This window comes from Lytechinus pictus, chromosome 14 (genome assembly GCF_037042905.1).
Source record: "Lytechinus pictus isolate F3 Inbred chromosome 14, Lp3.0, whole genome shotgun sequence".
Taxonomy (NCBI): domain Eukaryota; kingdom Metazoa; phylum Echinodermata; class Echinoidea; order Temnopleuroida; family Toxopneustidae; genus Lytechinus; species Lytechinus pictus.
Window position 1 is genome coordinate 16,342,648 of NC_087258.1, and position 14,747 is coordinate 16,357,394.

Consider the following 14,747-nt stretch of genomic DNA (forward strand, 5'->3'; position numbering starts at 1 on the left):
AAATCGACGAAAAATGTTTGTAAATTAAGACTAATACAAATACGTCATTTACGATTGCAAATCCAGAACAGGGGAATACCCGAGATCTTTGGTCTTCATTTCGTCTTGGAAATTTGTTCTCGCTCGAGTCACTCGAACCAGAGGATGCCCGTCATACACAATACATTAACGCTTTTTGCAGATTCTCCGACTTATTTCATATCCATTTTTTTTTAATGTCTGACTGTAAATGATTATCAATTTCTTCCGATTGGTGTACGCGTCATATAAGAAAAATACGAACATAAAGTAAGTATACATTTTTTTAAGTTTGTACGATGAATAATTTCATTTAAGAATGTATTATACAAAATCAGTGGATATTCCATATTCCTTTTCTATATATTTGTACAGAATATAACTGATTTATTCACATGATTTCACCGGATGTATTTTGTCTGAATCAATGGTTGAATCAATCATCATGTTAATGACTTTGTTAATTATAAATGCCCATCTGTGGGTTTTTTTTTTTTGGGGGGGGTGTACCATGCACATCATTCCATTCTCAGAAAACATAGTAAAATGTAAAAAGCATAATTTTTAAGATCAAGGTATAGATTTTCTTACTCGTGCTATTTCATTACAAACTACGAAAGAAATGGGTTTCGAATGCCTCTTTGAAAATGTTTATTGATGGACTGTTTTATCATATCACCGGCTGATGTACGAGTTAAATATGTGAGACGAAGAGGGTCACTAATGATATCCGACCTTAAACAGATATTTAAATACTATGGAGTCTGTTTACTTTCATGTAATAAAACAAATGAAAGGAAATTCATTCTAAATGTTTGTCCAGATGCTGTTCTGCAAACGCGGGAGTTGCAACCTTGTTGCAATCGGATTTGAGATATAAATGGAGTTTCCATTTAATTTGTAAGACAATGTCAATGGTTTCGTTGGTAATGGCTTGTATATTCAAATTATAACACCGGTGTGTTAATTGGCTCAGTTGGTAGGGAGTTCAATCCCCGGCCTCGATCGTCAGACCATAAGACATTAAAGGTCAAGACAGTCAAGTCCACCCCAGAAAAATGTTGATGTGAATAAATAGAGAGAAATCAAACTAGCATAAGGCTGAATATTTCATCAAAATCGGATGTAAAATAAGAAAGTTATGATAATTTAAAGTTTCGCTTATTTTTCACATAACATGATATGCACACTGTGACATGCAAATGCGACAGTCAGCATGGTCAGTCGATGATATTCCTCACTCACTTTTTCTTTTGTTCTCTATTGTTTGAAATTATTTAACTGAACCATATAGTTTCTAACAATGCCAATTCCACATGATCATCTATGAATTAATTGTTGTTTTGCTTGACAATGAGGAGAAAATTAGCATCTTCATATAAAGAAATACAAAAGAAACAGTGAGTGGATGGCGTCATCAGTCTCCTCATTTGCATACCGACCACGATGTGCATGTAACCATGGTAACTGTTTGTTATGTCTAGTTCATGAAATGTGGACATCAAGCCAGTATCACTGATCGTCTTGCACAAGTCTGTGGTCACACGATCAAGATCAAATTTCATTTAGGGTCAGTGAACATAGTATTTTATTATAAATGGTGTTTTTTTTTGTGTGTGTGAATGATTATCTTATAGTCGTTTTTAAACTCAGCGCTGCTGCTCTATTGAATCGCGTATAATGCAGGCGAGATTGCCAGAGACGCTCCCTGATGGGCGCTCCACTTGTTTAAGAATAAAATTAAGATGTTAATAAACCCGTTATTCTTTGGTAAGGACTATATATGTATGAAAATATTTTTCCGTCGACCCCCCCCCCCCCCCACCCCTTATTGGCGAAAGCTGGATCCGCTCCCTCTTTTCTACTTCATTTTACTCTGTTTAGTAAACCATCATGATTGAACTCAAACTTATCTTGGCATTTTAAATCCGAAACTATGTCTCTAGATTTGCGTATAATGTGTAAGGTACTAACTACCCCGTATTGCATATTATTTTGTGGATTCATTTGCACAGGAATTCACCTCCCGTGGGAAAACTGTGACAATAATGGATATAATCATGATGATTCATGCAACGTTTTATTCTCGTCATACAAAGTTAATATACTTGGCTGTCATTTTACAAGTAAGTATCATATTAAGTATATTTGTTCTTTGAAAAAAAAAGATTCACCTTCACTGCTGAAGAGAAAGAGTCTTTAGCCCCCGGGGGGCCACTTACATTGACGAGTGGATACCATGCGCGACCAAAAAACACGTAAAAAGGACGTCTTCTTCAAGATAGGGCACGTTACGTACGTAACGTGATAAGGGTGTCAAAAACACAAAAATAATGAAAAAAGGGTATCTATTTCACTAGGAAAGTTACGTGTTTAGGGTCAAATTTGCGGGGATGATAAAACAAAATTAAAATGTTTTATACTTGTTTAGGGGTTCATTTCAGGGAATATTTGCCAAGAGTATCGTTTTGTGTTGTTTGAAGGTTTGCATGGTGGCATGTACAATCGATGAAGTGGTTTACGGTACACCATGTGGAGTGTTGTAGAAACAGTGGATAGAAGAAGAGAAGAAATGGATAGGCGAGAAAGTGGAGATTTGAGAGTAGAGTATTCTTTCTTGAAAGTAGTCCTGAAAAGGACTGTAAACCATGAAAGATTGAAGAGTTGAGAACAGCTTGAGTAGTAGAGCTAACGGGGAGATGCTGGCTTGAGTCGGCGAGTAGAGATGATGAGTAGTAGAGAGACTCGACGTTTCGGACAGGTTGACTGTCCGTCTTCAGGAGTGTCGACTCAAGCCAGCATCTCCTCATTAGCTCTACTACTCAAGCTGTTCTCAACTCTTCAATCTTTCCTGGTTTACAGTCCTTTTCAGGACTACTTTCAAGAAAGAATACTCTACTCTCAAATCTCCACTTTCTCGCATATCCATTTCTTCTCTTCTTCTATCCACTGTTTCTACAACACTCCACATGGTGTACCGTAAACCACTTCATCGAGTATCGTTTTGTTTCCAATACTTGTTAAGGGTAGGGTTTCACACGCCAATACTTATTAAGGGGTGCATTTTCAGAATATGAAAATTACGTGTTTAGGGTGCTTTTCGAGACCCCAAGGTCGCGCATGGTATCCACTCGTCAATGGAAGTGCCCAGGGGCGTCGATCCATTTTTCAGATTGGGGGGGGGGGGCAAAATCATGAAATAATGTTCCAAAGGCGCTCGATCACACAAAACGAACAAACTCACCCACACACACACATAGGCCTATATTATATATATCCATATATATATATATATATATATATATATATATGACTCATGAGAAAGAAACATATCTCAGGCTCACCAACATATTAATGCGAGCGCGAAGAGCGAGCTGAAACTTTTTTTAGTATACTGACATGAAAACAAGAAAAATGTACCTGTTTAGGTTTGTTTGTAGTAACTCATGAGGAGGATAGATACATGTATCTCACTACAAAGAAATAATGCGAGTGCCGAGAGCGAGATGAAATTTCTTTATATTCTGACCTGAAAGCTTGATATTCTAAGCATTTTTGGTACCAATGATTAAGATGGGTATCTAGAAGAACAATGGATGCGAGCGCGAAGCGCGAGCTGAAAATTTTGATATTTCGATCTGAAAAAAAATTAGTTTAATGGATTTTTTTAATAAAGAACAAGATAAATATCCAACAAAAGATTATTGCAAATCGAAGCGGGAGTTCTTTTGAGGTTTAGAACTGAAAACGGGACATTCTATTCACCTATTTAATCAATTCAAATTCAAAAGTTTATTGATATAAAATCCTGACATTTAAGGATCATCATTTAAAAAAAAATTAATCATGAAAAGTATGAGTTTTTGCTACAGAAACGATGCGAGCGCGAAGCGCGAGCTGAAATTTTTTATATTCCAATCTGAAAAGCGGACATTTTGAGCACGAATTTAAATAAAGAACGAGTTGGTATCTCAATCTCGCTTGCTTATTTCAGTTTAACATTACAATCTTATTTTATTTTTTAGTTGCACATGTGGAATTATGGGGGGGGGGGGCAAAACAATATGTTTGCCCCCCATTATTTTCATTGGTGGGGCGATTGCCCCCCCCCCTGCCCCCCCCCCCCAGGATCGACGCCTCTGGAAGTGCCCCCCCCCCCCCGGGAAATATACTAATAATAGTGTAGAGCGCATATACATCCAAAGACGATGATAGCGCTTGCTCGGCAACAGTAATTCTCTTGTATATAAACAAGTAAGCTACAATCTAAACAAATAAAAGTATACTTTGAAACCTTGGGATTATACTTCATGCAAAAGTTATCAACGTTATCTTTTGCTAGTATATAGATTTCTGCAATACTCATCGGAATTCATAGCAATAGGACCCGGTGCTCTCTTGTTTGCTTTTATGTTTTTAAAGTTTAATCATATATGAAATACTAGTAAAACAATAAGCGGATCGAGGATTTATTGGGATATGGAAAATATTGATCAAAGACATTTTGGTATATTTTATTTGGACTGTCTTGTTTCCTTTCACAGATTCTACTGTATTGTAGATTTGTTAATGCAGCAATGGAGACAAGAATGGTACGTATGGAAAGTTTATTGAGAAAGGAAGATGGGGATAGATGAGAGAGGGAGGGAGAGAGAGAGGGAGGGGGGATTGTTGTTTAGTGGTTTAGAGCATTGGATTCATGATTGAAAGATTGCGAATTTTACTGGAGACTTTTATTTTTTGCTTGTCAAATCTTGTTCACTGGGCGAGGAAGAAAAGGAATCGAACCCCCTAATTGACAACCCTAGCTATATCTCTGACAATGCTATACCAGCTTTGCGTTATGTCATGACGAGTTCGAGTGACATTTGCTTCTTTTTTTTTTCATGACTACTTAAAGTGATTGCCCCATTTTAAGGTCTCAATATAAAACATTTCCTGTCCGTACTTACGTTCGCATTAGTGGGTTGGTGAGATATGTCTGCTCTTCATGAATTCCTAAAATCAGTCCCTTTTTATCTGAATATCAAAACTCTTCAGCTTGCTCTTCGCGCTCGCATCATGTGGCTAGTGAAATACGTATGATCTTAGTGAATTCCTACAAACATGCCTTAGAATGCCCCTCTTCAGGTCTGAATTTCCTAAATTTTCAGCTTGCGCTTCGCGCTCGCAATATTTGATTACTGATATGCGTATGTTAATCATGATCATAATGTAATTTCTGAAGGTTTCCATGGCGAAGAAGAGATTGGGTGGTCCTTTTCAGGACCAACATATGCCCAAGAAAGAATACATGGTGTACCGTGAAAAATACTACATGATCATAATGACTACAAGTGCTTCATGTGTTTAAAAGTAATTCTAACAAAATTAGCAAGCGCTTGGCACTCGAATTGGATGACTATGGTGAGATATGTATACTCTTAATGGATTCTGAAAATATAGTCCTTAAAATGTCCCTGTTTGGGGTCAATATATGCAAAAATTTCAACTCGCGTTTGTATTGTTTGTTTGCGAGACATGGTACGTATCATGGTTACAAAAAAAATTGCTTATAATGTTCCTTTTTAGGTCTGAATATCAAAAATGTTCAGCTCGCGCTTCGCGCTTGCATTATTTGATCAGTGAGATATATATCCGTTTAATAGCACTGTCCTTAAAATGCCTCTTATAGGTCAGTATACCTTGCAACTGAGCTCGCTTTCTAAGTGACTCAATTTTTTTGCTGGTGCCCCCCCCCCCCCCCATGCCGTGACCCACGGTACGCCACTGGCCGAGTTCCTACGGGAGAAACAGAGAGATGGTGAGATAGGGGGAGTAAGAGATGGAAATGGAGTGAAGAGAGTGGGGAGGGGGAGTAAGAGAGAGATGGGGGTGGGTGTTGAAGGTAGGGAAAGATTTAATTATTCGGTCTTGTCGCGAAGGATTTTTATAATGGTTATAGTCGTGATAATATTCGTAAGATCAGGTCCCTGTAACACAAAGGTTAGCGATTAATCGCTAATTTGAAAGAACAATTCTGATTGGTTCCTCTTCAATCTACCGAGCCCTGATAGGTCGTTTTATCACGTTTATTTAGCGAGTAATCGCCAACCTTTGTGTTACGGTGCCCTAATTTTTTTATTAGTGGTTCTGCCATTGCATCGTCTTACTTCGTTATCTTCTATTATTAAAAAAATGTATCTTACAATAGAGTGTGAATCGGAAATATTTTTTAGTGCAAAAAACTAACATCAAGGGCCAAGACCTACTGGAAGTAAAAAGAAACAGATAAAACTTGGTGCAGAGGCTTATGTTGGTTATTATTGTTTGCATGCATTTAATTATTTGTTCAGGAGCAATGCGTCCTGCCATCTGAGGGTGGGGTCAAAGTATGGAGTCTTTGCACCAAACAGATGATCGATGCATGTCAACCCGGCATGTATCAATCGGATAATTGCTCCGTTACTCAAGCGTATGTATTACATTGATTAGGTTTGTTGGTGGGTTGGTTGGTGGTTGGTTGGTTGGTGAATTGATTGATTGATTGATTGATTGATTGATTGATTGATTGATTGATTGATTGATTGATTGATTGATTGATTTGGTTGATAGGTTGGTTGATAGGTTGGTTGATAGGTTGATTGATTGATTGATTGATTAATAGGGTGGTTTGTTGGTTGGTTGATTGATTGGTGGGACGGTTATATATGATAATTGGTTGGTCGATTTATTGGTTGATTTTTTATTGATTGATATTTGATTCTGATTTATAGATTGATTGATTAATTGTTTGATAACTGATCGGATTGAATAATGATTTATTGATTGGTTGGATGGATGCTGAAATTAAATGAAAATTGAGTTGATTGACTTGGTTGAAAAATCATTAAAATATATGTTTTATTTTATTTTAGTGTGATAAGATTTTCAGAAATCGATATTCCTTTTCATTTTACATAATATCAACAATGTTATTCTGTTGCTGGTTGATAGCGGTTTTGGCTGTACAAATGCCTTGGGGATTCCAAGAATTTAGACGGAAACAGATCAACCCACATATGTTTTATTCATAAAGGTCTTCAGATTACAGGAATATTCAAGTGCAAATTCAAATTCTTATTTATTAAATCCAATTCAGAATGGAAATTTGATTGAATTGAATTCAAATCCAATCAACATTTAATTCAAAATTGAATTTAAATGTAAAGGTCATTTTCAAATTCATATTAAGCATTGCAATAGCACTTTACATCACCAAATTCAGACAACAATCTCCTTTCATATTTTGATTTATTTCAGATCGTGCAAGTCTTGTTCAAGGGGGTCGTTCACACCAGGCTGGAATAATTGTTCAATTTGCTTTCAATGTTCCACATGTGAATTTGGAATAGAAGTAAGACTTAATAGATTCTTCATTATATTAATCGCCCCCCGGGGGGGGGGCATTTACATTGACGAGTGGATACCATGCGCGACCAAAAAAACACGTAAAAAGGATGTCTTTTTCACGATAGGGCACGTTACGTACGTAACGTGATAAGGGTGTCAAAAACACAAAAATAATGAAAAAAGGGTATCTATTTCGCTAGGAAAATTACGTGTTTAGGGTCGAATTTGCGGGGATGATAAAACAAAATTAAAATGTTTTATAAAGGATGTCCTTTTTGCCCCAACACTTCGTGTTTAGAGTCCGATTTGCGCGAGGTGGGGTCGTACTAAACCAAATAAGGTAAAGCCGACGACCGAAGGACCCGTAACAATAAAACATTCCTGTACTTGTTTAGGGGTTCATTTCAGGGAATATTTGCAAAGAGTATCGTTTTGTTTCCAATACTTGTTAAGGGTAGGGTTTCACACGCCAATACTTGTTAAGGGGTGCATTTTCAGAATATGGAAATTACGTGTTTAGGGTGCTTTTCGAGACCCCATGGTCGCGCATGGTATCCACTCGTGAATGGAAGTGGCCCCCCCGGGTAATCGCCGTCATTACTCAATGAATATTGTATTGAAAATGGATCATTCATTGCATGATTTGTATTTTCCCCAATAAATCAAAGGAAGAGTGGATAATCATGATGCATGTTAAAAACAACTATGACTTTTTTTTACCCTGATAGAAGAATCAAATTTTATTTTACCCAATTTATGGAATGTATCGTGATTGATGATTAAATTATTTTGTGATGCATGGAGAAAGATTTTTTTTTTTTTTTTTTTTTTTGTCATTCGTCCTCCCTCTCTCGCTCCCCTCACAATCCTTCAATCTTTTTTTTTAGTTTGATTTTAAGCTTTTGAAATTCTTTATAATACGGGTCATATATCAAAGGAATATCATTCTTGTGATCATCACAGGAAGATTGTTCTGCTGACCGAGACACTCGATGTAAACTTGTTCCTAATGCGCCAGAGAAAATACGTAAGTCCGAATATTTGCTCGATAGATTTGTAAAAAAAAAATCAGATAAACAAAATTGATGAAAAATATATATTTCAAATGCTATTTAATGATTTTCTTTAAAAAAAACACGAATATTTATAGTATAATAACCATTCTACAATGCCATTACATTCAATATAGTGCCATTCAGGGGCCGCGGAACGGTTTTCAAAGTGGGGGGGGGGGGGGGGGCTCTGAGCCAAAAAGTGGGGGGCTGACCATACAAAAAATAACAATCATATATGGTAATTTTTACGTTTTTGTACACGGTTTTGGGAAAAAGTTGGGGGAGTGAGTCCCCCCGCTTCCGCGAACCCTGCAATAGTTATTTAGAGGACAGGAGCCACGGAAGCGGGGCTGGGGGCTTCAGCCCCTGGAGGGGTCCACACACTACAAGCATTTGCTGTATTAGTGGATCCCTCCATTTTCTCAGATCTTTATAAAGTGTATATGATAATTTGTTTCACTTATGGAAAATACCATAAATTGTACCTACCTCAATTTTTGTCTCACCTGCATAGCAGAGTGAGACTATAGGCGCCGCTTTTCGGACGGCGGCGGCGGCGGCGACGGCGACGGCGGCGTCAACACCAAATCTTAACCTGAGGTTAAGTTTTTGAAATGACAGCATAACTTAGAAAGTATATGGACCTAGTTCATGAAACTTGGCCATAAGGTTAATCAAGTATTACTGAACATCCTGCCTGAGTTTCATGTCACATGACCAAGGTCAAAGGTCATTTAGGGTCAATGAACTTAGACCATGTTGGGGGAATCAACATCAAAATCTTAACCTAAGGTTAAGTTTTTGAAATGTCATCATAACTTAGAAAATATATGGACCTAGTTCATGAAACTTATACATAAGGTTAATCAAGTATCACTGAACATCCTGCATGAGTTTCACATCACATGACCAAGGTCAAAGGTAATTTAGGGTCAATGAACTTTGGCCGAATTGGGGGTATCTGTTGAATTACCATCATAACTTTGAAAGTTTATGGATCTGATTCATGAAACTTGGACATAATAGTAATCAAGTATTACTGAACATCCTGTGCAAGTTTCAGGTCACATGATCAAGGTCAAAGGTCATTTAGGGTCAATGAACTTTGGCCAAATTGGGGTATTTGTTGAATTACAGCCATACATTTGAAAGTGTGTTGGTCTAGTTCATAAAACTTGGACATAATAGTAATCAAGTATCACTGAACATCCTGTGCGAGTTTCAGGTCACATGATCAAGGTCAAAGGTCATGTAAGGTCAAAGAACTTTGGCCACGTTGGGGGTATTTGTTGAATTGCCATCATATCTCTATAAGTGTATTGGTCTAGTTCATAAAACGTGGAAATAAGAGTAACCAAGTATCACTGAACATCTTGTGCGAGTTATAGTAGTTTTCAAAATCAGCACTGCTGCTATATTGAATCGCGTGATGCAGGTGAGACGGCCAGAGGCATTCCACTTGTTTGGTATAAGATTTTTATTTGCAAATTGCACTGTAATTATTTACGACCATGTTATTTTGTTCTATTGAAAATGAAATTTAACAATTCTGAAATATGAACATGCATGTCGATTTCTAAGTTTTTATCTTTAATGTTACTTAGTTTTCTTGCTTCAACTGTAAAAAAATAATTTATTTCAATCAATGCATGTATGACGTTGTTTAAACTTGGGGTTCATATCTTGGGATATATTTTCAGAAGGTACATCTACCAGACCTTCACTACGTATTGGATCAAACTCGTCTGAAACAGATTTTTTTGAAAGTCAAGACCCGATGAAATCAATATCTCTTAAGAATGTTACTACCCCAGATGGAGCAGAATTTGCATCAGGTAGGTCTAATTGTTATTCATCGCGAATTTCCAAGTAATGTCCTTTCATTCTTGTATTTTTGTTGAATATAGTATATTTTTCATAATCATCAATGGAGTTTATTTCATTTCATTTCATTTATTTCCACAAAATTGAAATATATACAAAGCAATATACAAATACACTATTTTAAAATAGTGGTGGACCAAAATTAATGAAAGCTCATCATGCAGGCTTGTTTGGATGGCCCAAAGTAACATTCATAAGCATACATAAAACATAATACATACATACTAATAAAATACATATTATTGTTTAAACAACCAATCAATTACGAAGGATGTCAATCATTTTACAAAACCTGTCTGGTTTGGACCCAGAAGAAGCAGATCTAGACCGCTTAAAACTGTTTGAAATAAAATCCCAATCATTTGAGATTTTTTTTTTATTACAGTGGTAACGATTATGATGAATTCGATGATGATTTTGATGATGATGATGATGACACTAGCGATAATGATGATTATAAGCAATTACTCATAGGCATAATTGCCATCAACACTAGTTGACTAAACACCACCATTTCCATTTACACTTTCACTGCTTATTTCAAAGATGATAACAATTTTGTTAACTTTTTTTCAAATTATGCTTCTTGATTTCTTCCCAGAATTACGACTATTCAATAATATTGCATGGTATTACTTTGTTGTACTTGTTTTGTTTGTATTTCTGTTCATAATTCCACGCATGTCAATATATTATCAAATTATGCTTCTTGATTTTCTTCCCACAATAACGATTACATATTTCTTAATTTCAATATTGCATGATATACTTTTTGTTGGACTTGATTTTTTTGTATTTTTCTTCATAATCTCCATGCATGTCTTGTTTTTGCTCTACCCCCCCCCCCTCTCTCTCTCTCTATCTTCACTCTCTCCCTTTTGTTTCCCGTCTGATTGCGCATGTCTTTTTAGGGTGCAATTGTGGAATTCAGTTTGATGTAGCCCACGTTCCTGCTTATATTGTCTTAATTCTGATTGTCCTTGTTCTCTTACCCGGGAATGTGTTATATATCAGGGATCGAATGAGAAGACGAAAAGGTAAATATATATATATATAGATATGTATATATATATACACAGCAAAAACTGTGGTGTTAACCGGTGTACATGGAGGAACACACCAATTAGTTTACACCGGTGTTAAATTGGTGGTGTTAGTTTTACACCCATAGGTGTTATTACAACACCTTTGGTTGTTACATTTACACTCTTTGGTGTTAAGTTATGTTCAATCTCTAAGGTGTAATTTTAACACCTCAGGGTGTGGTCCTCTATTAACACCAATTGGTGTCAGTTTTAACACCACAGTTTTTACAGTGTATATATATATATATATATATAGTTTTGTCCCAATTTTTCATCATTCTAACTTTTTCTTTCTCTTACCATCTGCTTCTAATGATATGAAAGAAATTGATTTATTTATTAACAATACACATAAGAAATTGCCAGGAAGATTATAATGAATAGTGATAATAATAATAATAATAAGAAGAAGAAGAATTATAATAATAATGATATAACAACAGTAATGATAACAATAATGATAATAATGATATACTGATTTATATAGAGCAAACCTATGTCCATATATTCTGCGCTGTAAGACCTCCTGATCTGTTTGGGGAAAAATTAAAAAAAAAAAAGGAAATGTTTTGAAATTAACGAAAAAGATAGGTCTTTAGTCTACGTGTGAAAGTTTCTAGAGATGGAAAAGTTCTAAATTCAGTTGGCAAGTCATCATACTTTTCATAATGATTCATCATAAGTAATATTTCACAGTAATTATTGGGGGTGACAGGCGTCCCCAAGTGGGGGATATGTCCCCACACACGTGATCGACACCCATGATAAGTTAATGCCAACCTCTTTAATATTTTCTTGAAGCTTCATAATTCTATCTTAACTAATATCATTTTTGGCTATGTCTGGATGTTATTTCATCTATCTGTATTTTCATTGTGTACAAGCTGACGGCCTTTTCATGTAGACTTCTTGGACAACATAATGAATGCAAATATTATTTATTATTGAACGGGGTGTGAAATGACGTGTATGATGATATAAGCTTATCCACTCTCACAAAAATTACCTTAATTTGTTTTCGAGAAAATTGCAATTTATGTAGACGACATTGAGGAGAAGTTTCATGCTCGTCCGTGACGTCACAATTTTTTTTTAAAAACTCCATAACTCCGTTTTTCCTTGACGGATTTCATCACATCACCTTCACCGATATTTTTCTCCAATTTTTATGCTTTTAATTATAAGAAAAAAAAACTTTTTCACTGTGAACTTCCCCTTTAAGACTTCAGGAAATAAAAGATGTAAATAAACTAAAATGATTTTCCCTTGTGCTTTTTACTCCTGAAAAGTTAAATCCACAGCTAATTGCAGACTGCGACAAGAAGAAGACACGCACGAAGCTGTCGCCCATAATGAAGAGATACCCCTACGGTCCGATGACAATACCGTACATGACAAAGAAGATGAAATGCAAGCTGGGTAATGTGCGTACAGGGAGTGTTATATGAAGATTTTTGTTAGTGATTTCAAAAGAAATATGTTACAAGCTACTGGAAATACTTGTTTTTGATTGGCTAAGAGCAAGTTAGCATGGAAAACACTGACAAAACTCCTCGTGAAATGCTCGTATAAGGTTGCACCTCAATATTGACATTTATGTGCACCTCGATCCCTTCCCAGGAGACAGTGGCGTCAATCTTCCGCAGCGGGCCCGGGGCAAAATGCTGAAATTTGTGCCCCCCCCCCGCGATTTTGATCGCTGAGGCAAGCGCTGAAAATTCGCCCTCCTCATTCTGGGGCCATGGGCAAGTGCTGAAATGGATAACAACTTCCCATACAGGAAAACAGTTTGAAGTTGAGTAAAAATGAGTCAATTGACTCATTTTTATTCAACTTAAAACTGTTTTCCTTGTGCTTTTTATTTAGCTCTTTACCGTGTTTACCGCCCTTTGTAATTTTTCCCAGGGCACCCCAATCTGGGGAGGTGCATGGACAAATAGCAATTGATTGAACTGATTTGATCAAATTCGAATTCAATTAAGTTCAACAAAACAAGTCCGAGACAGGTGTGTTTACAACTAATAAATAAAAAAAAATACATCATCCACTAAAGTATTACACACAAAACGTTAATTTGCAAACAATTACATAATTGTATTTGCAAATATTGGAAGAGAAGAAATTTATCTACGTAGTTTTTGCAAAGTATAGAAAAAAATCGTTGAACTTTTGTATTGCTAGCAGTTTCTGTTATGGAGGTGTAGTTAATTATGAAGTCAATATAGGTGCTTATACTTTCTAATTCCTAGATTCAACTGGCACATCTATCATTCATGTTTATAAATATTTAAACCTTTTAAAGAAATTATAACATGAAATTTCGATTATGTATGAACATATTAAAAAATAACAGTACTACCAAACCAGATCATGAAGATGCACAAGCATGCAGTGGACAATAAATCGTTTATGCAATGTTGTTTCAGGTTTAGTGATATGTTTCGTTACGTTGTAAATCGCGCATAGCAGTAAGTTATTACAGATATCAGTTTGGACATTTTAAAATTATTTTTCAATTTCATTTACATATTTTAATATGTCCTCTTAATCTTGAAAAAACGAAACGTTACAATTTGATGTGGAACCGTTTATCTGACTTGTGTCGGATATGAAATGACTTGTTGAACATATAGAGCTATATTTTTTCACGAACAACCCAATAAAAATCAATGGTGCTTTGACTTGTAAAATTTAGATATTATGGACAACCCATTGTAACAGTATTAGTTGTCTACTTTTATTGCAGATTTTATTTTGAAGGAATAGCCTGTATGTATTGATAGACACATGTATTTTTTAAAATTAGGGTAAAACAAATTTATGTAAGATATTTAATTGTTGAAGAGAAGACGTTTCTTTGTGTATAAAAAAATAAGTGACGAGCTAGATTTAGAGCCATTCGTATGTCAACTTATAAGGTATATATACTGTGCTTATATATAGTTGCACTGTATGCGGGCGTATATTCCGTCTGGAAGCTATCGCTTATACGCCTCCTGTTAACAAATCTGTTGTGTATATTTTTTATGACAAATTATTTTGTATAATTTAGATTGCAAAGATTATATTTTGTTAAAATTTAAGCAAATAAATGTTGTTTTTCATGATTTGAATGAGGAAAAGGGGCATGATGTAGCATAATGACTAATTGATTGATGGATTGGTTGGTTGAATGGTTGATTGAATGATTGATTGATTGGTTGATTAATAAATTGATTGATTAGTTGATTGAATAATTGATTGGTTGATTAATTGATTGATTGAATGAATGATTGATTGATTATTTGGTTGATTGATTGATTGGTTGGTTGATTAATTGATTGATTGATTGATT

At 35.6% G+C, this 14,747-nt stretch overlaps 1 protein-coding gene across 3 annotated transcripts; it reads left to right on the forward strand.

Moving 5' to 3' along the window:
• Positions 1-98: 98 nt before the first annotated feature.
• Positions 99-14,538, forward strand: LOC129276177 (tumor necrosis factor receptor superfamily member 22-like). Of its 3 annotated transcripts, none has more exons than XM_064109121.1 (9): positions 99-288; positions 2,034-2,144; positions 4,563-4,610; positions 6,354-6,472; positions 7,300-7,393; positions 8,353-8,416; positions 10,145-10,279; positions 11,240-11,365; positions 12,703-14,538. In XM_064109121.1, the coding sequence occupies exons 2-9, from the start codon at positions 2,067-2,069 to the stop codon at positions 12,834-12,836; spliced, it is 798 nt and encodes a 265-aa protein (XP_063965191.1). In that variant the 5' UTR covers positions 99-288; positions 2,034-2,066; the 3' UTR covers positions 12,837-14,538. The 3 variants fall into 3 exon arrangements, with proteins under 3 accessions (XP_063965191.1, XP_063965193.1, XP_063965192.1); XM_064109123.1 differs by having other exon boundaries at positions 103-288; positions 11,343-11,365; positions 12,703-14,519; XM_064109122.1 differs by lacking the exon at positions 11,240-11,365 and having other exon boundaries at positions 103-288; positions 12,703-14,531.
• Positions 14,539-14,747: the final 209 nt, after the last annotated feature.